This window comes from Chrysochloris asiatica, unplaced genomic scaffold, assembly GCF_000296735.1.
Source record: "Chrysochloris asiatica unplaced genomic scaffold, ChrAsi1.0 scaffold00050, whole genome shotgun sequence".
NCBI classification, from domain to species: Eukaryota; Metazoa; Chordata; class Mammalia; order Afrosoricida; family Chrysochloridae; genus Chrysochloris; species Chrysochloris asiatica.
Genome location: NW_006408568.1, coordinates 13,811,008 through 13,835,558, shown reverse-complemented (window position 1 = coordinate 13,835,558; position 24,551 = coordinate 13,811,008). Strand labels below are relative to the sequence as shown.

The 24,551-nt window shown below is 40.3% G+C and overlaps 1 protein-coding gene across 1 annotated transcript in view; it reads left to right on the top strand.

Annotated features, from left to right (window-relative positions):
* The window catches only part of IL2RA (interleukin 2 receptor, alpha), a 26,596-nt gene extending 3,194 nt beyond the window's left edge, over positions 1-23,402 (top strand). The window contains exons 2-9 of the mRNA XM_006862793.1: positions 1,191-1,373; positions 1,638-1,640; positions 6,157-6,267; positions 9,490-9,708; positions 12,654-12,725; positions 13,325-13,396; positions 14,214-14,280; positions 23,378-23,402. Coding sequence (XP_006862855.1) covers positions 1,191-1,373; positions 1,638-1,640; positions 6,157-6,267; positions 9,490-9,708; positions 12,654-12,725; positions 13,325-13,396; positions 14,214-14,280; positions 23,378-23,402 — 752 coding nt within the window. The remainder of the gene's footprint in view (positions 1-1,190; positions 1,374-1,637; positions 1,641-6,156; positions 6,268-9,489; positions 9,709-12,653; positions 12,726-13,324; positions 13,397-14,213; positions 14,281-23,377) is intronic.
* The last annotated feature ends 1,149 nt before the right edge of the window (positions 23,403-24,551 follow it).

The following is a 24,551-nucleotide window of genomic DNA, read 5'->3' as shown; positions in this document are numbered from 1 at the left end:
TCCCTGGAGAAGGACATTATGCCTGGTAAAGTGGAGGATCAGCGCAAAAAAGGAAGACCTCCAACAAGATGGATTGGCGCCAGCAGTGGGCTAAAGCATAACAATAATTGTGAGGATGGCACAGGATCAGGCAGTACTTCATACTGTTGTGCGGAGGGTCACCATAAGTCAGAACTGAATTTACAGCAACAACAATGGGCAAAACATTGAATGATGCCGGAAGCATCAGAAGCAGATGGATGAAATACACAGAATCACCGTACTAAAAAGGAATGGTGAAAGTTCAACCATTTCATAAGGCAGCATATGATCAAGATCCTATAGTACTGAAGGAAGAAGTCCAAGTTGCACTGAAAGGCCTTGGCAAAAATCAAGTCTCCAGGAATTGATCAGATATAAATGAAATATTTCAACAAACTGACGCAGCACTGAAGGTGCTCACTCATCTATGCCAAGAAATTTGGAAGACAGCTACATGGCTAACTAATTGGAAGAAATCCATGATTGTGCCCATTCTTTAAAAAGAGGTGACCCAAAAGAATGCAAAAATCATCCATCAATAATCAGATGTGTGTAAAATTTTGCTGAAAATATTTTTTTTAAATGGTTGTAGCAGTACACCAACAAGGAGTGTTCAGAAATCCAAGCCATATTCAGGAGAGGATGTGGAATGAGGAATATCATTGCTGACATCAGTCAGATCTTGGCGGAAAGCAAAGAATACCAGAAATATATTTACTTGTTCTTTATTGACTATTCAAAGGCATTTGACTGTGTGAATCATATAACAAACTATGGATAACATTTGGAAGAAAGTTATCAATGAACAAAAACAGTATTACTTCTTCCTTTCCAATCTGTATGGATTTTATTTCCTTTTTTTTATCTTATTGGGTGGGCAAGAACTTCAGTACAATACTCAATAGTAGTGGTAAGAGTCATCTTTACCTTGTTCCTGATCACAGAGTAAAAGTGTTTAGTCTTTCACCATTAAAAACAATGTTGACTGTAAGTTTTTCATAGGGGATCTTTACCAGAATATTCCCTTCTATTTCTAGTTGGTTGAGAGTTGTTGTTTTAATGAATGCAAGTTGAATTTTTTTCCTTTTTTTTTTCTGACAATATTGATTAGATATGTGAGTGTTTGGTATGAACCTCCCTGAACTCATAGTATGTTTGTTTGTTTGCAGACTTGTGTTATACGGATCCACCAAAGATCAGATATGCTACCTACAAAGCCCACTTATACAAGAATGGTACCTTACTGATCTGTGAATGCAAGCGAGGTTTTCGCAGAATACAGAATGCCTATATATATTGTACAGTAAACTCTGGCCATGCTTCCTGGGAAAACAAATGCCAATGCAAAAGTTGTAAGTGACTCCTTTTGTAACTACTAAGGGTGGGGGATCTGGGACACATACTGAGACACAGATGCATTCAGCTTTTGTTCATTCAGCCCAATAGACAAAAATGAGATGGTCCACTCTCTCTCAGAAAAGTTAATATTATACTCTACACATAGATGTTAACTAATTTTGGTAGTCCCTGAAATATTTATTTCTTAAGCAAATATTTAATGAGACTCTTGGTGTGGCACTGTAGGCTCAGCACTGGACTGCAAACCACAAGGTCAGCAGGTCAAACCCACTCTTTGGAATCCAAGTTGCTATGAGTTGGAAGTGACTTGATGACACTTAACAACTACAATGTTAGTTTCTATGGGGCAGTTCTACTCTGTCCTCTAGGGTTGCTATGAGGCAGAATTGGCTCAACAGCCATGGGTTTGGCTTATTAGTCACCAAGGACTATTTCCGATCCTGAAGATACAACAGACAAAAGCCTTCAAGAAGTTTACATATCTGGAGGACAAGGGAAAGACATTACCCTAAAAGTTACAAAACAATTTGAAACTAATTCTAGTGGAAAAAAAAAAAGTTGACCTGTAAGGCTGAATTAACATTTTTTTTTTATGGTTCCCAAAGCTATTTGTATCCTAAAAGTCACAAAACAATTTGAAAATAATTCTAGTGAAAAAAAATATTGACCTGTAATTAACATTTTGGTTTTATGGTTCATATCCTACTTCTCTCTCCAAACAACATTACTGTGAATTCCAAAGAATTTCCCATTCAACTCCTCCATCTGACCTCTCTTCGATTACCATCTTAGAATCCCTATAGGATAAGTTCTGGATAGAAAAACAGATTTAGCGAGAAAAGAGTTTTTCCTCTTAATGAGTACAAAGAGAGGCACACAAGCTCACGTTTCTGGATTGTAAGGTCTTATCCACTACCAACATTTTTCACCCTTGGTTCTGTGTAACCTTTCAGGCTTTTCTTTAGGGGGGAAAATCTTTCATCCAGGAGAAAGTATTTTCAAATGTTGTCAGTCCAGGGCTTTCTCCAGTTCTATGTTAGAAACTGGCATTCCAGTGCATGAGGAATATATTCTAAAACCACACATCCCCCAAAAGGCTGCTGCTTATTGTCTCAATCCAGTAAGAGTCCTCCAGGTGCTAGGAGGTGAGGAGTCCACAGATTAAACTGATGTCTAGTCTCCAAATCAGCAGAAAGAAAACAGCAAAGCAGAATAGGTGGTTCACTATGAATTTCTTTATTTCTGAATATCAAAACATGGCTTAAGAGACACCATGGTCCTTGATACTGGATGTAATTGTAATCACCAATGGAGATTTATTTTTTAAGTATACCTGGCCAACAATAATCATAACCTAATGAATCAATATCTCTAGAGAAGGGACACAAACCCAAACAGTGATTCCAATGCTCAGTCAAGGTTGCAAACTACTGCTTCAGCTGACCTTCCCAAACTAACAACAAACATTCATCACCTGTTGTGCATAGATGTCCAACATTATGGTGGATAAAACTGTAAGACATTTGTCTTGACATCTGTCCTCAAGGAGCTTATATACAGGTGAGAAAGCAGAAATGTTGTTGTTAAGTGCCGTAGAATCGGTTGCAACACATAGCGACCCTACATAGGGTTTCTGAGGAGCAACTGGTGACCTTGCAGTTGAAACCAACCTTGCAGTCTAGTGCTTATCCTACAGCATCACACCAGGACTCCAAGGCAGAATTAGCTCATGTGGAAGAACTGAAAAACAGGTGAATACCAACACTAAGGACCTCAAACATCAGAGTTGCTGGTGAAGGTAAGCAGAGATGGACCACGTGTTTGAAGGGAGTAAGTGGACCTTCTATCTTGAATGACTCCCCAATACATCTTCCAACTCTAAGTTTATCTGATACCATAATTTTTCTTTTGGGCCTTCTTCCTTTAATCTTGGAAACACACTAACATTAGAATGTAGTGAACAGTGATGACTTCATCTGACTTTTTATGTTTCCCATCCATCCACTCTTCCATGTATCCACTGATACATAAATTTATCTATCCATCCATGCTTTAATTCATCCATTCATTCACCCAAACTCCAACCATATTTATTATTTTATTTATATATAAACCCATCCATTTCATCCAACTCTCTCCATCCATCCATGTATCCCTCCAATCATTTTTTTCTCTCTCTCTTTTTGTTAGGATTAGGGTTAATGTCAGGGTTACATGTAGGGGTTGGACTAGGGCTAGGAGTAGGGCTTAGTCCTGGTTTAGGATTATAGTTAGGTTTATTTTTATTTATTTGTTTTCTTGAAATCAACTTGATTTCCTCTTTATTTAGAACTTCTGTAACTATTACCTCTTTTTACTTTTTTGTGTTTTTTTGTTATTGTTGCTGTAAGCTAATTTCTCTGGTTCCATATTTTCAGTCTTGTAGGTTTGTTTTACCATGGATGCTTCTATATCTGGGTGTGGCACAGTAGGATAAGCACTGGACTGGTAACTGGAAAGTCAGTAGTTCAAACCCATGAGCGACTCTCAGAAGCCCTATACAGTATTGCCATGAGTCAGAACTGACTTGATGGCACACATAACACTTGATTTCTGAGTGATATTGTCATACATGTCAATATCAGGTTGTTGTCTTCTGTTTTTGGTTCTCTGTCCAAAGATTCCCTTTAGCATTTTTTGTAAGGTTGGTCTGGTTTTTACAAATTATTTTAATTTCTGTTTATTTGGAAATGCCCTAAATTTACCATTATACTTGAGAGACAATTTTTCTGGGTATATAATTCTTGGCAATTTTTTTTCTGTCAGCATTTTATATATGTTACCTCATTGTCTTTACGCCTGCATTGTTTTTTGTTTTTTTTTGAAAAATTAGTTTAGTCTTATTAATTCTCCTTTGTGGGTAACTTTTCATTTTTTCTGAGCTGCTCTCAGGAATATTTCTTTGTCTTTGGTTTTGGAGAGTTTGATTATAATATGTCTGGGTGATTTTCTTTTGGGGTCTATCCTGGTGGAGTTAATTATTATTTAGTTTCTTGAATGCATATCTTCTCTTTCACAATGTTAGGGAAATTTTCCTCCAGTAACTCTTTGACAGTTTTCTCTGTGGAGATTGTTATTTTTGTCTCGTCCTGTTCTGGAATTCCAAGTACATGTAAGTTACTCTCCTTGGTGGTGTCCCACACAATTCTTAGGCTTTCTTTGGATTTTGTTGTTGTTGTTCTTTTTTCTGATTATTCCTTTTGCAGATGAATATTGAGAGATTTGTCTTCAAGCTCACCAATTTAGACTTCCGCTGATTCAATTCTACTTTCTCTGCCCCTTCAATGTATACTCTGTTTCTGAAATCTTAGCATTAATCTTCTGGCTTTCTATTTGTTGTTTTTGTATGCTGTCTAATTTTTCATTTATTTTTTCAATTTGTTCTTCAAGTGTTTTTTTTTTTTTTTTTTACTTCCATTGAAGTTTTATCTGTATTTTCCTTGATTTCATCTGTTTATTATCATTGATCAGGTGGCACAGGGGTGGGAAATGCCACTTACACAGTGGGTAGAGCTGCAGGAGGCACAGATGTGACTGGGCTAGATGGGTACAACTGCTGTCTTCTAAAACCAAGCAATAGCAATAACAGATCTGATGAGACAAAATTCATACAACTACAGACCCAAGCTTGGCATGCCTGGCACCCAACCCCAGGCAGAGCAAAGCAGAGCAGAGGCTGCACAGGAGGGCTGCCATTGGCCAGGGGTGGGGGCTGACCATACACTCCCAGCCATCAGGAGAGCTCCAGAACCAAGGAAGAAACATATTCCCTTTACTGGCAACCTCCACTGTGTGTCCTATACCTCCAGGTCACTGGTCACTGTGTCAATCGATAGCTGCCTGTAAAATCTCAAGGTAGCCGTGCTGCGCCAAACCAACTGGCAATCCACTAGTCTTCTCTTGTCTCCTTTCTGGACATTCCTGCTCAGCTTCTTCTCCAAGTTGGTACTCAATCTGCCTCTCTACCCTTTCCTCTGATGTTCAGGGTTCCAGAATCACCATCCATCCCTATTGCAGAAGGTCTGCTCAACATACCTGCCTACTCCATCAACTTGTCCTTGTAGTCCTCATCTGTCTTTTTATTTTGTAACCCAGGATATGATATTGGCAAGCTTCTGGACCTTTGTCCCACTCAAACTGTAAAATGTGAAGTATCTCACTATCAGTCTTTGATAACAGAAACCCTCCCTCACACCGCTGGAATTCTGATCTCCATTTCACTGTGGTGCCAATATCCAACTTCTTAGCCAAATGTTACAATAGAGACATGTTATAGGACAAGTTTTATTGTCATTGCTTTAAGATTCTCTAACATCTCAATAACTTTAAGGGAGGAAAGGAATCAGGTAACTATTGTTTGCTGTCACCCACATATCTTTTGCACAGTGCTGACAAACTTGATGGGAAGAATAGTGTTCCTTTTGGGGATACACACATTTCTACTGGAAAACCATTCTTTATGAAACATATTATAGGCTTTGTAATTATACATATGAATATCAAGAGGCCAGTGTTAGGCTGGGTGTACTAGGCTAGGGTGTACTAGGCTGGGTGGGGACAAGCCTCGGTTAGACTATGCAGGTCCCTGGGGCAATCCTTATAACCGGCACCTAGATGTTGCCTAACATCTCCTGGGCACTAGATAGATACTCTTTTTGAATGAATAAATCAATGAATATTGTTTTTTTATTTTAGTATTTCTGAAGTTATTTTATTCATTTCACATATATTCTCTAGCCTCTAGGAACACAGAAAAGCTAGTTACACTTAAACCTGAAGAGCCTGAAGAAAGAAAATTCACAGGAATTCAAAGTCAAATGCAATCTCTGGACCAAGTAAATCTTTCAGGTAAGAGCTAGATTACAAACAACTGTCCTCTAAGTCCTTTCTTCATGTACATGATATAGTCCCACTACCCTTGAGCATGTCATTTTAGTCCCCTTTTCTAGGCTATCATGTGGACAAAAGCTATTCTGTTGGTGAGCTCTTTGATAAGCATCTCAACCGCTCTTGGGGCAGCCATGAGGCACAGGGCTTCTTTTCCTTGAAGGTAATGCATGCTTCATAGATTTGGGAGCTGGCTGAGTAGAAGTCAACTCACTTCAATTTAAAAAGCACATGTTGGAAGTAACTGCTTGATAGAAGATACAGGTAGGAGTAGAGTAACTGTTCTTGTCCTCCATGAAATGCACTATATTTTTCCCTTAAATACACAACAATGAACTGCAAACAAAACATATTCCTTCAGGTGATTCTTACAGGTCACGATTGTAAAATGTGCTGTGTGAGGATTCTGAAAAGCTGAGGCAAACAGCTTGTAGATAATGTGTTCCAGAGGAATGGGGACTGTGGCGATCAGCTTGCCTACACTCTGTTCTCCCAAATGACCGATGTTTAAGATAAGTCTTACTGTCAGGGACTAAGACAGCCTGTTAAGAAAACCTGAGTTCTTTGGGAACCAGCAAACCTTATGCAATTCTTTAGTCCTATGCTAATTTTGTAATCTCACAAAGAACTTTATCATTCCTATCCTTCAATTCACAGAGGCCCTATAGGACAAAGTAGAGCTGCCTCATCAGGTTTCCAAGGCTCTAATCTTTATAGAGGGGTCCTGGTGTGGTGCTGTAGGCTAAGCACTGGACCACTAACCATAAGGTTGGCAGTTCAAATCCACCAGATGCTTCTCAGAAATGCTATCTATACAGAACTGACTTGATGGCACTTAACAACAACAACTTTTACAGAAGCAGACATACACATCTTTCTCCTAAGGAGCAACTGGTGACCTTAACCACTGCGCCACCAGGAATTCTTACCACATTATTGTTATTAAGTGCTATCTTGTCAAGTTGGTGTTGTGTCATAGCAACCCTATACAGGGTTTCCTAGGAGCAACTGGTGGATTAGAACTGCCAACCTTGTGGCTCAAACTGACCTTAGAGTTGAGTGCTTATCCTACAGTGCTACACCAAGAGTCCTATATATTATATTATACATGCTTTCATTTGAGCCTCACAACCCAGTGAATGCATTAGGAAGCAGAAAGTACTATTTACATTTACTGATTACAAAACGGTAATGCAAAGAAGTTAAAACACTTGGTTAAACTCAGGGACATCTAGGTCAATTGCCATAATATAGATCATAAAGATAATGTTCTACCTCCTAGGTTCTTAAAAGCTCTGAGCAGCCAGCTAATATACAAGTTTGGAGCAAAGGAGCAAAGATTCAAGAAGAAATTAGTCCAAAAGACCAATGACCTACACTAACCACAGCCTCCTCTAGTCAGACACTAGAAGAACTAGATGGTGCCCGACTACCACTACAGACCACTATGACTAAGGCACACAATAGAAGGTCCCAGTCAGAATGGGGAAAATATGTAGAACAAAATTCAAATTCATAAAAAACACCAGACTTCCTAATATCATGGAGACGAGAAATCTTCAGAACTAATGGCTTGACGGCACTTAATAATAACATGGGTGTTAGTGCTGTCAGGTAAATTTGACTCATTGCAACCCTGTATAGGGTTTTTGAGGAATGGTTGGTGAGTTTGAACTATTGACCTTGCGGGTCAGATGGACCTTATGGTTGAGTGCTTATCCTACAGCACCACACCAGGACTCCTTGCTCTTATTAAACTTTCACAGTTATTGAAAGGTTTTTCAAGGGATAAATGTTTGTTGTCTTTACTCAGCAAGTACTGGCTAAGGGATGTTTTGAAAATTGTCTTACTTTGGATGTTTCCATTTGCAAGAAGCAAACCCAATTCAAACAGATTCTGACAGTTATGAGTTTTATGACTGCAAAAGAAAATGTGCTGAAACAAAAACCCAAGCTTAATCATTATTTTCAAGGTGGTAAATTACAGGAGAAAATTGGGCCAGACTGTTGGGCAGAGGGGTTACATAGAGTCTTTGGGTACCAGCGTTGTGAAAATTCTAGAAAGTTAGAATACGTGTGCAGTTACATATGTATAGGGTCAGAGGGTACTTGCAGCTTCATGAGTGCAGATATGGGAACTGCAAGGATAGAGCGAATTCTGAGGTTAAATCAGAGCAGAATAAGGATCTGGGGGTTAAAGGTCTGGCAGCCTTGGCTTTTAGTTGTGTAAATGGAAAGTAATCAGTCATGGAGAAATTTCAGTCTTCATTGTTATTGTTGTTGCTGTTACGTGTTGTCAAATCAGCTCAGACTCATAACGACCCTGTATAGGGTTTCCAAGGAGCAACTGGTGGGCTTGAACCGCAACCTTGCAATAGTAGTCCACTGCTTACCTTACAAGACCACAACAGGACTCAGAGTCTTTAATAGGGCTCATATGGGTCAAGCTCCAGGCATGGATTGATCAGAGATCAAGCTTCATTTCTCTAAGATTCTCTCAATATTTCCCTTTCCAGGGCTTTGGCTTGGTCCCCAGTCCTTCTCCTTTGGTCCCAAGATGGCGACCAGCCACAACTGGAGAAGATGCTTACTCACTTATCCAGTGGAGACCCCAGGAGCTCTACACAGACTTGAAGCCCACCTTTCTCCCTCAACTTAGGCCACCCTTCCCACTCTGGTCCATCCATTGAGTCCCTTGTTCTCTTTCAATGCTTTTTTCAGGAGTAGCATCAATCAGAATTAATCACTCATTCCTCTCTGTTCCCATAGAAAGATTCTGCTCCTTGTTAGTACTCATCACACTTTGCTTCTGTATGTCTTTCTTACCCTATTATCATCTCCCCATGGGTGTAACTGGCTCTTTAGTATTTCTACCTTCCCATGTTGTTGTTGTTAAGTGCCATTGAGTTGGTTCTGACGCATAGCGACCCTGAATAGGGTTTCCAAGGAAAGGCCTGGTGGGTTTGAACTGCCGACCTTGCAGTTCAAACTGACCTTGTATTCCGGTGCATTATCCTGCAGCATCATACCAGGACTCCTCATAATGCCTGGCAAAGTTCTCAGTACATAATTGCTGAATGAAAGAATAAACAAAAAAATAAGAATCAAGGTCTGGTCTTTAGGAAGAGACCACTTGGATTCACTCATAAGACATTTCTTCAGAATTTTCTTTCCTTCTTCCAGGGTACTGCAGGGAGCCTCCATCCTGGGAACATGAAGCTGTGGAGAGACATTACCAGTTTGTGGTGGGGCAGACAATTCAATACCAGTGTATCGAGGGATATAAGGCCCAGCAGAGAGGCCCTGCAGAAAGCACCTGCAGAAAGAGCTCCATAAATGTTGGGGAATTCATCTGGACACAGCCCCAGCTCAAGTGCATAAGTGAAGAGATTGAGATTCCAGGTATTGTTTATCATGCCAGCCATCCTGTTTTCCTCTATCAGACAGAAAAGAAAAGAAAAATCTGCTGCCATCAAGTTGAATCCAACTCTTATCGACCCTATAGGACAGAGTCGAACTGCTCCTTAGGGTTTCCAAGACTTGGTATCTTTATGGGAGCAGACAGTCTTAGCTTTCTCCTAAGGAGCAGCCTGATGGGTATGAACCATTGACCTTTCAGTTACCAGCCCAATGCTTAGCCCACAGTGCCACCAGGGTGCCTTTCCATCAAGCATTGCTGTTGTTATTGTTGCTGTTGTGTGCCGTAGAGTTGGTTCTGACTCATAGTGTCCCTGCATAGTTTCCAAGGCTGTAAATCTTTACGGGAGCAGAAACCCTCAGTTTTCTCCCACGGAACTGCTGGTAGTTTCGAACTGCTGACTGTGAGATCAGCAGCCCAATTCATAACCACTACGCAGGGTAGAATGCTTTACCAGTTGTATGACCTTGGGTCTCAGTTTTTTCATATCCTAAAAAAATAGACTATGTGTAAGCTTACTTGGAGTCCTGGTGCAACATCTTAATATTACTGAATCCTACACTCATGAACAAGAATTATCACCTCATATTATTTAAATTTAAAAGGAGCTCTGATAGTGTAGTGGTTATGAATCGGGCTGTGAACCACATGGTCAGCAGTTCAAAACTACCAGCGGTTCTGCGGGAGAAAGATGAGGCTTTCTGCTCCCGTAAAAGATTTACAGCCTCGGAAACCCTGTACAGGGTCACTATGAGTCAGAACCGACTCCATGGCACATAACAACAACAACAACAACCTTGTGGTTCAGACCAACTTTGCAACCCTGTACTTATCCTACATTGCCACATCAGGACTCCAGTCTTTCATTTGTGGAACTTAAATTGTTCATAGTTTTTGTTATAAGCAATATGGTTAGACTTACTCTTGACACCTTATAATATGTGTTGTATTTTTCTTTATTTTAATAATTTCTACTTTTCCCCTCAATCCTTTTATTGGATTGAATTTGCTTTAGATTTCTCTTCTAGTGATTTAGAAGTTATTAATCTTATTTTTGTTCTTCTGGGAATTTCCCTCATGTTTTAAAAACACACATTTAAACATGTGTTTTGTGTCAACATATGGAGTTAATCACAATAATCCCTCATCCAACAGGGCAAAAACCTCAGCATAAAGTTATTTTCTGTCTCTTTACTTAGACAAGCATACACATACTCACTCACCCATGTATACATACAACCCACCCATGTTGAGATATTCTGGTATTTTCATTCTGCAACCTTATGGCTATTTCTACATTCAAAACCCACCTTACATTTAACAGCAAGTTTTATTGGTTTCTTTGCTCACCACCATTTCTCATATCCCCTGTCTTTCTTAGATTCTTTAAGAATGCAGTGTTTATTTTCCAAAGCCTGCCTTCATTGAGTATGGGGGTGGTGGTGAGGAGAATAACCAGGGTCTGTCAATAGATTTCCATCTGTGATAGGGTCCCAGTTCCTCCTGGGGGGTTCTGGTCACACAGAGGGCAATACCTACTGCTTTAGATTTGAGACCAATGCCCCTACTGCTAGGCCCAAAGTGGGGAAACCCACATACTTCCTCTCGATATCATTTCCCTTTATCTCTACGAATTGTCTTTGACTTGATCTCAACTCATGGTGATCCTATGTGTGTCAGAGAAGAGCTGTGCTGCTTGGGGTTTTCAGTGACTGATTTTTCAATAGATAACCAGACTTTTTTGCTGAGATGCCTCTGGCTGAACTTGAACTGGCAGTCTTTTGATTAGCAAAACATGTTAATCATTTGCACCATCCAGAGACTCCTAGGGTCTCTACTCTTTCTTGGATCTATTTTTTCTCAGCTTGGAGTGTCCCTAAAATAACTACATTCATTACCAGCATGTATTTTGGTCTATGGTTTTCTTCCTCAATCTGGTTACGTCTTTTTTCAAATAGTCCTCAAATTTTCTGATCTATTAATGGCACAGTTTCTTGCTTTGGGGCACTCTTATGGATTTATTCTTTCAATATATTTTTCTCTTATTGTTTCTTGGGTTTTGAGGGGTAGGGACAAGCAGGTGCATGTCAGTCCTCAAGCTTTAGACAATGCCTAGACTTTCTTTTTAAAGCAGATGTTGGTGGTGGTGTTTGTGTGCCATGCAGTCGGTTCCAACTTATAGTTACCCTACATAGGGTTTCCAAGGCTGTAAATCTTTACAGGAGCAGAAAGCCTCATCTTTCTCCTACAGAGCGGCTGGTAGATTTGAACTACTGACCTTGCGGTTAGCAGTCTCATGGGTAACCACTATAACATCAGGGAGGTGTGGTGCTGTGGGTTAATGTGCTGGACTGCAAGGTCAGTTTGAATCGCAAGGTTGGCGGTTCAATCTCACTAGCTGCTCATTAGTTCTCAGTCCAGAGCTGATCCTACAGTACCACACCAGGAGTTCGTTTAAAGGGGATAGGACATACAATTTTTTTTTTTTTTTTTTGTAGCTATTGATTCTTACTCTTCCAACCATAAATGCTCCTATCAGAACAAAATACTAATAGTTTGAGTGAACCTTTTGCACAAAAGTGAAAAACAGAACATTGCTAACATCGTAAACGTATAATCTTTCTGTGAAACATATAACTAAATTAGATGCCATCCTATCATCACTCTGACCACTAGCTAACTAATAGGATCCTCAAGGTGGACCAATGAAAAGGTATCCTAGAGGTGTTAACACACAGACATAGTAAGACTGAGCTATTATTTTGTGCACTTCTACTTTATTTTACTATGCACTTCCCTGCAACACTGATGTTGAACTATCTGATGTGGCTTCCCCAGATAGTGTTTCTGGGACCAGTTGATGAGTGAGAGGGAAAAGATGTGAGCATTATCTTTATGTTTCACAAGCATCACTTACTCTCTTCTCCAGGTACAGAAGAGGCTGACTCATACACTGATGCTCTTCCTCAGAGTGAAACTTCCTACACCTTTATCACAACAGGTATGGCTAGAGTTTCTATGGACATACAGAAGCTTGGCCATCAGAACACAATGCAAGAAAGGGAAGGCAATTGCCTCAAGCAAGCTTTTCTAGCAGATAGGTCAGAATTCAGCTGTTGTTAAAAAGATGATCCCTCACTAGGCCTCCTGCTCATTCAACATGTCAAAAAGCAGTTACTGTTAAGTGCTATCGAGTAGGTTCCAACCCATAGCAACCCTTTATAGACTTTCCAAGGAGAGGTTGGTGAGTTTGAACTGCCGACATTGTGGTTCAAACCCATCTTGTGGTCAAGTGCTTATCCTATAGCGCCACACCAGGACTCCGTAAGGAGCAGTAAGGGAAAAGAAAAACCAACCACCACTGCCTCCCATCTCCTCCAAAATAGGGGGCCTAACTGTTTGAAACCAGCAGGTCCCAAGAATAAAGAAGATGATTAGAGTGAGGTCAGAAATCTCAAGATAGAGAATATAAAGTTTACCATGTGCCTCTGCTCATCTTTCACATCCTTTCCTTCAGTCTCCTCAGCTGCTCTCTCCAGCTTTGTGCAATGCTAGCTAGCATTGACGTAAACTAAGTTTCACCCCCTCTCTCTTTTTCAGTTTCTCAAAAACAAACAGAAGTGGTTACAACCATGGAGACGTGTTTACTTACTATAGAGTATCAGATTGCAGGTGGGTCGGAGCATCTTTCTTTGTTGTCAGAATGAACACCAAACAGATGTTGTGGAACACGATGGTTGGCGGGGTGATTAGTTGGTTAGATGATTGGTTTAAAACGGCCCTCTCCTTAGGCTCCAAAATGTTCATAAGAATAAAGAATGGATCCAGATAAATCACGGTAATCACTTATAGTAAGTTGCAAGCCAAATTTCAAACCTGGCCCAATCAATTTCTCCTGAATAGATCTTAAAGGACAATACTTCTAGGCCTGTGTGTTGTGAGAGGGGAGGCAAGCAAGGGAGGGATGGAATCCAACCTGGAAAAGAGAGAAATAACATTCTGTAAACAGTGAAATTGCTCCTTAGTAGACAGACGGTCCAGGCTTTCTGAAAATATCTACCAAAAAAAATAGTTAATATCTGACTCTACTACCACAGGAAAACAGAATTTTGGAAACACTTTCAAGAGATGTTACATGTTTGTCATTTATATCATATTTCAGTGTTTTTTGTGCCTGATTCAGGCTTTACACACTGTCTCTGTACCTTTCTAAGGAATTCCTGTCAGTTTGCTCCTTCAGCAAGAATGTATTCTTGAGGAAAGATGTTTTCCTCCTCCACACCCCACCCCATGCCATCTCCAGTTACTTCAGAGCAAGTCTCCTAAGAAGTTCTGTGGGGGTACCTATGCTCTGAGAAAGGAAAACAGACTGCATAATCCCACTCCTTCAGGAAACCCTTGCTCATTTGGGGACTTTGGGGATCTAACTTCCTGCTATCACCAACAAGGCCATAGCTCTCTTTTGTTGAACTGATGTCTCTTTTAACAGTGGCTGGCTGTGTTTTCCTGCTGATCAGTATCCTGCTTCTGAGTGGGTTCACCTGGCGACAGAAATGGTGAGTCCTCTGCTACTTCAAGGAAGCATTTGTGCAATATAGTGGACGTGACACTTAATCAAAGTGCAAGACACAAGTACCCCACAAGAGCCAGGTCTTCCTTCCCTATAGTCCATCCCATTGGCTTACTAACCACTAGCTGTTTGGGGATTAGTGGGGAAAGAATCACCCAATTGGTGCATTAGCACAGTTGCTGAAAGAAAATTAAAACAGCAGGGAAATGGAAAACAAAGGGAACTAACATTGGTTGATTGCCTACTACAGCCAAGCTTGATGCTTATCTTATGTACATTATTGCAACTTACTTTCCTAATAACTTTTGGAATAACTATAGCACCACATGGGAGACAGATAAGGCTTTCTGCTCCCATAAAGATTTACAGCCTCAGAAACCCTATACGGTGTTGCTATGAGTCAGAACCGACTCCACGGCACACAACCACCACCACGACTATAGCTTTGAGAGAGTAAGCACCTTGATCAAGATTGTATGTTAGAGGCTGAAACTGCAGTTGGCCTCTTAAAGCCAGATCTTTCCGACTTTACAAGAAGGAAGCCAAAGATAACATCTCCATGGAGATTTTCTTTTCTTCTGCTCCACATCCCATCTCTGCAGACACTCTCCTCAAAGTACCCTTGATCAGGAACACAACACAGGCTGCAGAATTGGAACAACCAATAGAGATTTTTAAAGGTTGGCCCCCAATCAGAATCTCTAAGGGTTAGGGCCCAAACCTTTTTAAAGTTTCTCAGAGGTATCTATTATGTAGCCAAGTTTGGCAAGGCCAACGGTTCTCAAACTTGAGTGTGCGTCCGAATCACACTCAGGAGGGCTCAATAAAGACCCATCCCCAGAATTCCTGATTCAGCACGTCATGGGTGGTGGGTCCCGAGAATCTGTATTCATAACAAACTCCCAAGTGATACAGATGCCGCTGTCAGGAACCATTGCACAAGACTAATGGTATTATATTAAGAAAAGTTGGAATTCCCCACCCCCCAGTAGAGAGTAGACAACAGAGACATACTACACGTCACTGCTTTGACCATACAGGGAGTCCTCACTTCAGTAAGACTGTGCGCTGGTGAAGCTTGCTGTAAACCTTCCAATAAGATGCCCTGGCCTATGGGAGCTGTGAACAAGGTGGAACACAGCCAGCTATTCCTGTACACTGTTGTTGTTAAGTGTCATCGAGTAGGTTCCAACTCATAGTGACCCTGTATAAGTTTTCAGAGAAGCAGTTGGTGAGCTTGAACTGCCAACCTTGTGATTCATACCGACTTTGCAGTCCAGTGCATTAACCCACAGCACTACACCAGGACTCCTGTGCACTAAGGGTGAGGAATTGCGTAGGACCGCACTGAACAGTAGCACAGCACGAGCTTTTGTTAACACAACCCGCTGTTGCCGTTAAGGGCTGCTTCTGACTCATAGTGACCCTGTGTTGGTTTCTGAAGAATGCATAATGAGTTTTGAATCCCCTACCTTGCAGTTAGCAGTACAGTGCTTATCCTAACAGCGACCCTATGCTAACCAGGACTCCAACCCAGCCAGAGAGAACAAAAACAAAAAGACACATCCATTCTTATACTAGTATTGTTGTTGTTGTTGTTAAGTGACGTTGAGTTGATTCTGACCCATAGCGACCCTGTATAGGGTTTCCAAGGAGCAGCTGGTGAGCTTGAATCACTGACGTTGCAGTTCAAATGACTTTGCAGTCTGACGCATTAGCCCACAGTGCCACACCAGGACTCCATACTAGTATTAATTATCTGCAATACAATAAACTCTAATTTCCCACATAAGAATTAAGTAGTAGACATTATGGCAATGAAAAGGATAAACCCTTCAGGGTTATTGCATTTGGAATTATTTACATGCTCAGCTATCTCCAAATTTCTCTAAGGGGTTAGCTGATTTCTTAAGTGCTATTTTAGAGTCCTAGTGTGACTCTGTAGAATAAGCACTGGACTGCTAACCACAAGGTCAGCAGTTCAAACCCACCAGCCACTCATCCTAAACCCTATACAGAGTCTTTATAAGTTGGAACTGATCCCAACGGCATTTAACAACAAAGTGCTATTTTAAGGTTAAACGAGATTAACTATGCCATGTCTGACGTTGTAGATGCTCAGTACTGGTTAGATCCTCTCCATCCTTAGTTGACAAGATTCAATAAAAGTCATCAAGGATTCTTAGGTTGGTAATTTGAAGACCAAAAGCCTTCAAGTACAAGGAGATGGACTAAGCTATTAGGAGTGGTAATGTTTTAGAGAAGGGCATTGTGCTTGGTAAACTGAAGGGTCAACGAAAAAGAGAAAGATCCCTAAAGAGATGGTTTGGCACAGCAGCGGCAGCAGTGGGCTCAAGGGTAACAACGATGGTGAGGAATGTGGAGGACTGTGCAGTGTTTCATTCTGATGAGCTTAAGTTCTCTATGAGTGGGAACCTACTCCCGACACCTTAACAACAACAATGGTTTGGAAAAAGGAAACTTGGTGGCACAGTGGTCAGGCGGTCAGCTGCTAACCAAAAAATCTGCTGTTTGAACACAACGCACCAGCAAGTAACTCCAGGAGAAAGATGTGACAGTTTGCTTCCTTGTAGATTTGCAATGTGGGAGAACCAACGGAGTACTTCTATTTTAATGAGTAGCTGTGAGTGGAAATTCATTCAATGGTAATGGGTTTGTTTTTGTTTTTCTAATGGTTTGAAGTTTACGTTGTGAAATAAAGAGTTGGCTGAAACTATTGGCGGTCTCAGGAGAACTCCTAGTTCTACAGTCTTCCGAAGACTCAAATATATATCTCAAAATGATTCTGTTAAGAGAGCTGGTTCAGAATTCTCTCTAGAATATAATTTCATCATATTCGCCCTCTTGTGGCCAAATAGAAATCCTGCATTTGAGTTACTGAACGATCACCATATAGTAGCCAAAGATTTTTTTGAGCCATCATTAAGAGCCGATGTGTCCTGGAGTCCTGGTGTGTTGCTGTAGGATAAAGCACTGACCGCAAGGTGAGTCTTAACCATAAGGTTGACGATTCAAACTCACCAGTATCTCTTTGGAAACCTTATACAGGGTCGTTATGAATCAGAACTCGAAGGCACATAACAACAACAGTGTGGCATTGGTGTAATGCTGTAAAATCAGCACTGGACTGTGAACCACAGGGTCGACAGTTCAAACTCACCAGCTACTCCTTGAAAACCCTATGCAGGGTTGCTATGAGTTGGAAGCGACTTAATACCACACAACAACAATAGTGTGGCGTTGGAGTCCTGGTGTGTGTGGTGCTGTAGGATGAAACATTAGCCCACAAGGTTGGTTTGAACCACCAGATATTCTTTGAAAGCCCTATACAGGGTTGCTATGAGTCGGAACTGACTCAATGGTACTTAACAACAAGTGTGGCGTGTGGCGCTGTAGGATAAGCACCTGACTGCTAACCATGAGGTCAGTGGTTGAAACCCACCAGCCACTCCTTGGAAACCCTACACAGGGTGACTATGAGTCAGAAAAGGAGCTCTGATAGCATAGTAGTTATGAGTCGGGATGCTAACCTCAAGATCAGCAATTTGAAACTACCAGCTGTTCCGCAGGAGAAAGATGAGACTTTCTGCTCCCGTCAAGATTTACAATCTCAAAACCCTGTACAGGGTCGATATAGTCAGAACCGACTCCACGGCACATCACCACCACCATGAGTCAGAACCAACTTAAGGCATTAACAACAATAACCACATTGATGTGCTACTAAAGAGCTCTGGTAGGGCCGTGAGTTAAGCACTGGGCTGCTAACCACAAGGTCGGCAATTAAAACCCACCAGATCTGGGCAGAAGAAAAATGAGGCTGTCTTCTCCCATAAAGATTTAGTCTCTGAACGCCCCCAGAAACTTCGTCCTATAGGATCTCTATGAGTCAGAATCTACCCCTGGCAGTGGGTTAGTGATGTGCTGAAATAGGTTCACACTGGCCCATGAGAGAATTGTTAATTTTTCAGGAACTCTGTGAGCTGGTTGTTAATTAAAAATTAAATCATATAATGTTACAACTAATTAAATTATATTAAAAACTAATGTAATACTTTAGCCTGACGGTAAGAGAGACACACAGAACATTAGCCATTTGGATGGACTGCAATGTAGAGGCTGAGTATATGGTGAGTAATAGCCATGGCTTCCTGGCGGGTCCAAACATTTTGTACTAGACTACTCATTTTGGTGTGGCGCTGTAGAGTCAGCACTTGGCTACTAACCACAAGGTTGGTAGTTCAAACCCACCAACCACTCCTTGGAAACACTATACAGGGTCACTGTGAGTCAGAACTGACTTGATAGCACTTAAGAATTACAGCTAACATAACAACCAATAGCACTGTAAAAGAAGTGCCTGCTTCAGAAGAGACTAGAGCCAAGAAAACCCTATGGATTACTACTCCGTCATACAGGGCATAGAAGTAACTCATTGGCCACAGGTTTGGTTTATAATGGTGGTGGTAGCTTGATTACATTGTAGCAGAATAAATCCACACGTGAGCCAATAAAAACCTGAACAAAGACAGAAATTTAAAAGGAAGAAAGAAATTGAGTAACACATAAAGTAAAATTAACATGATTTTGTGGCTGCTTAGAAGTGAAGGGTAGGGAAGAAGGGTGAGTCACAGATGCCTCCCAGGTTTTAGTTTGTGTGTGTGATAGTGAGATCCTGTGTCAACTATGTCCTAGAAAGAAATATAAAGATCTCAAATGGTTAATATGTTCAGCTGCTTATAAAAGGGCCGGAGGCTCAAGTCTACCCTAAGATGCCTTGAAAGAAAGGCCTAGTGACCTACTTCTTAAAAGTAGCTGTTGAAAATCCTATAGTACAGTTCTACTCTGCACACGTGCGGTTGTCATGAGGTGGAATCTATACAACAGCAGCTAGTTTTGGTGTTGTTTGTTTTGAGGTGCCATCGAGTTGGCTGTGACTCATAGCAACACTGTGTACAACAGAATGAAGCACTACCTAGTTCTGCATCATTCTCACATCACTGTCTGTTTGAACCCATTGTTACAACCATTGTGTCTTCCTCTCGTTGGTTCTTCCTCTTTTTCACTGACCTTCTACTTTGTTGTTAAGTGCCATCGAGTCGGTTCCGACTCATACCGATCCTGTATAGGGTTTCCGATGATCAGCTGGTGGGTTTGAACTGCTGACCTTGTGGTTCACAATCCAGTGCTGATCCTAAAGTGCCACACCAGAAGTCCTTCTCCAGGTACTGGTCCCTCCTGACAATATATCCATAAGACAAAGTCTCACCATCCTAGCTTTCAAGGGGCGTTCTGACTGTACTTCTTCCAAGACAGATTTGCTTGTTTCTCTGGCTGGCAGTCCATGGTATTTTCAAATTCTTCTCCATCACCAGAATTCAAATATATCAACTCTTCTTTGGACTTCCTTATTCACTGTACAGTTCTCACATGCATATAAGGCAATTGAATATAGCAGGGCTTGGGTCAGGTGCATCTTCAACCTCAAAGTGACATCTTTATACCTTAACATTTTTAAAAGATCATTTGTGACAAATTTGCCCAGTGTACTACTTCATTTGATCTCTTGACTGCTGCTTTCATGAGCATTGATTATGGATCCAAGTAAAATAAAATCCTTGCCAACTTCAATCTTTTCTCTGTTTATCATGATTTTGTTTACTGGTCCAGTTGTGATGACTTTTATTTTCTTTACACTGAGTTATAATCCATACTGAAGGCCATAGTTTTTGATCTTCTTCAGCAAGTACCTCAAGTCCTCTTCACTTTCACCAAGCAAGGTTGTATCATATCAAAGGTTGTATCATATCAAAGGTTGTTAAAGATACTTCCTCCAATTCTGTTGCTGCATTCTTCATATAATCCAAATTCTCAATTATTTGCTCAGCATACAGATTGAATAAGTATGGTGAAAGGATACAACCCTGACACATACCTTGCCTGATTTTGGATAAACCATGTAGTATCCCCTTGTTCTATTCAAATGACTGCCTCTTGGTCTATGTACAGGGTCCTCATGAGCACAATGAAGTATTCTAGAATTCCCATTCTTCACAATTTTATCCATAGTTTGTTATGATACACACAGTTGAATGCCTTTGCATATTCTATGAAGCACAAGTAGACATCTTACTAATATTATCTGCTTTCATCCAAGATCCATCTGACGCCAGCAATGACATCCCTCATGCCACATTCTCTGAATCTGGTTTGAATTTCTGGCAGCTCCCTGTTGATGTACTGTTGTAGCCATTATTGAATTAACTTCAGCAAAATTTTACTTGCATGTGATATTAATGATATTGTTTGTTAATTTCCACAATGTGCTGGATCATCTTTCTTTGGGATGGGCACAAATATCGGTTCACCAGGTAGCTGTCTTGCAAATTCCTCATCACACACTAGTGAAATCGTCCAGTGCTGCATTAGTTTGATGAAAGATTTCAACTTGTACTTTGTCAATTCCTAGAGTCTTGTTTTTGGCCAATGCCTTCAGTACAGCTTGGACTTCTTCCTTCAGTTCCATCGGTTCTTTTTTTTTCCCCATCGGTTCTTGATCATGTGCTGCCTTCTAAAAAATGGTTGAATATCAACCAGTTCTTTTTGTACAGTGACTCTATATAATAGAATAAAATTTTATTTTATTTTATAAATAAAATAAATTTTTTATAAATTTATTTTATAAATAAAATTTTATTTTACCCATTGCAAGTTGAGGCTTGAATTTTTTTTTCAGTTCCTTCAGCTTGAGAAATGCCAAATGTGTTCTTTCCTTTTGGTTTTCTAACTCCAGGTCTTTGCACATTTCATTATGATACTTGACTTTGTTTTCTTGAGCTGCCCTTGGAAACTTTCTGTTCAGTTATTTTACTTCATCATTTCTTCCATTCACTTTAGCTACTCTGTGTTAAAGAGCAAGTTTCAGAGTCTCTTCTGACATCCACTTTGGTCTTTTCTTTTTTTCTGTCTTTTTAATAACCTTTCTTCATGTATGATGTTTTTGATGTCATCCCACAACTCTTCTGGTTTTCAGTCATTAGTGTTCAGTACATCAAATCTATCTTGAGATGGTCACTAAATTCAGGTGGGATATGCTCAAGGTTGTGTTTCAGCTCTTGCAGACTTTTAGCCTGAACTTCCATATTAGCAACTGATGGTCTGTACAACAGTCAGCCCCTGGCCTTGTTTAGGCTGATGATATTGAGCCTCTCCATCATATTGAGCTTCTCCATCCTCTCTTCCCACAGATGTAGTCAATTTGATTCCAGTGTATTCCGTGTGATGAGATCCACATGTATAGCCTCCATTTATGTTGTTGGGAAAAGGCATTTGCAAGGAATAAAGTGTTGGTCTTGCAAAATACTATCATGTGATCTCCAGTGTTATTTCGATCATATTTTCCAACTACTGATCCTTCATCGTTGTTTCCCACTTCTGCATTCTAATTACCAGTAGTTATCAATGCATCTTGATTGAATGTTTAATCAATTTCAAACTGAAGAAGTTGGTAGAATTCTTCTATTTCTTCATCTTTGATTTTAGTGGTTGGTATGTAAATGTGAATAATATTGTTGTTGTTGTTGTTAAGTACCATGGAGTCGGTTCCGACTCATAGTGACCCTACACAGAGTTTCTGAGGCTGTAAATCTTTACAGGAGTAGAACGCCTCATGTTTCTCCTGCGGAATGATAGTAGCATTTATTGGTCTTCCTTGTAGGCATATGGGTATTATCTAATCATAAGCAGTATTGTACTTCAAGATAGATCTTGAAATGCTCTTTTTGATGATGAATGTGACATCATTTCTCTTGAATTTGTCATTCCCAACATAGTAAATATGATTGTGCAATTCAAAATAGCCAATACCTATCCATTTCAACTCACTGATGGTAGTGGTGGTTGTGTGCCACATAGTCGGTTCTGACTCATAGTGACGATCCTGTATAGAGTTTCCAAGGCTGTAAATCTTTATGAGAGCAGAAAGCCTCATCTTTCTCCTAAGTAGTAACTGGTAGATTCGAACTACTGCCCTTGCAGTTAGCAGCAAGGTTCAAAATCCACTATTCTACCAGGGCTGCTTTTTCAGTTCATTAATGCCTAGGCTATCCATCTTTATGCATTCCATTTCATTTTTGACAACTTCCAATTTTTCTAGATTCACATTTCATACATTCTATGTTCTGATTATTAGTTGATATTTGTAGCTGTTTCTTCTCATTTAAGTTATACCCAATAAGCAAATGAAGGTCCCAAAAGCTTTGCTCCATCCACACAACTTTAAGATCTACTTTGAGGAGACAACTCTTCTCCAGTCATATTTTGATATGATCTACTTTGAGGAGGCAACTCTTCTCCAGTCATATTTCCCTCAGGTTGGAAGGGGCTCATGCCATATGAGACACTATTCAGTGGCTAGCCCTTAAGATTATATAGGAAATAGTGAACTGACTTATTTCTTCTTCCCAGTCTGTTCTCAGTCTGGAAGCTCTGCTGAGACCTGTCCACCATGGTTGGCAGAGCTTCCAGTATCACAGCCTCACACAAGTCACCAAAGTGTGACAAACTGACAGAAATGTGGGATTGTATTTTTATTGAGTTTTAGTGATGAAACAAAATCACTCAGATTCTCAAACACACTCAGCGTCCATACCTACAAGGGAGCTTCAAAAAGCTTGTGGAATGGAAGTAAAAGATAATGTAACTTTTCCATGAACTTTTTGAAACCCCCTGGTATAACAAAACAGCCTAGCCTCAGGCTGACATAGAGTTGGGTGGGATTTCTTGAGCTTTCTCTCAGGTCCAATCACAGCACACTGAATTGAATTATCATGCTATGAAAAACAAAAACCAGAGACTAAAATGAGGCAGTCTTGACCTCTGGATAAATGGAGAGACACCAAGGTCAGATTTCAGCATATGGAAAGGTAACAGTCATGGGGAGGAATTTAAAGGTCAGCTGGTGCTAAAGTTGAATATTCTATTCACGTTGGTTTTGGGTGGGAACCACATTTTTCTTGGCACAGTATCATACATATGGCTATGACTTTGCTGTATCTCTATAGGAGGAAGAATAGAAGAACAATCTAGAAAACCAAGAGTGATATGAAACCACGAACAGCCAATATAAGCCATGGAGCACAAAGCAAAATCAAAGAAGTTGAACACTCATACAAGAAGATTCTCTTGTGATGCCTTGGGTCTAGGAAAGCTCTTAAAACTGTATCACAGAACACCAGGCAACTGCAACCCCATCTCTAAGCCAGCCAGCTCTGTAGTGTCAATGGATGAGCTCAACATGCTTTCAAAGTCTTTCAAGGAAAAAGGATGAACATAGAACTCTCTCTTATTTTCATGTGTATGTGTTCATTAAAGCTTAAATGGCATGAAACAATCACTATGAGGCGGCTTCCAAAAGTTCATGAAAAAATTCCATTACCTTTCAATTCCACTTTTTCCATTAACTTTTAAAGCCCCCTCGTATATAGAGAATACAGGAAAATATATTTATGCTAATTTCATCCTCACTTTCCAGTTTAGATTATCCCAAGTACAACCCTAGCACTAATGTAAATAGATACACACACAGACACACTTCCTACCCTATGAAATTGGACCACACAATTCTCTTCCTAGCCTCTGTTGGCCAGCCTGTTCTCCTGATTGTATTCCTAATGAATGTCCTTATAGAACTCTGGACTATGAATCTACAAACTATGAGATTTTTTTGTTCTCAGCTCAGTCTTCTAAACTGGCCTTCTTCTAGTGAACTTCGAATTGTGAAGTTTAAAAGAACAGCAACCCTGGCAAATGATCTATGGGCAGCCCTTAACTTAGGGACAGCCAGGTCCTTGGAACTAAAGAGCTTCAACATTTGAAAGGATTTTTGTAGAGTTGAGAACAAAAGGATAAATCAAGTCCCAAGTAATGACTTACGTATAAAATGATTTTACCTGTATATTGCTTATACAATAAGTTTGGGCTGCATTAACTTGAGGCTTGTAGATAGACACAGGATGTTCACATGTGTACATTTCTAATTAAGCGCTATAAATACTAAAAAAAGAATAAATGTACTTCATGTTTGCAGAAGGAAAGAAAGAGGGAATAAGTGAGGTGACAGGAAGAAGAGAGATCATTCTGATAGAATTTAATTGTGGAAAATGTCATAAAACTTGTTCTCAGATATTAACAAAAAAGAAGAAATCAGAACTATCGGGAGAATTTGTTAAAGCACAG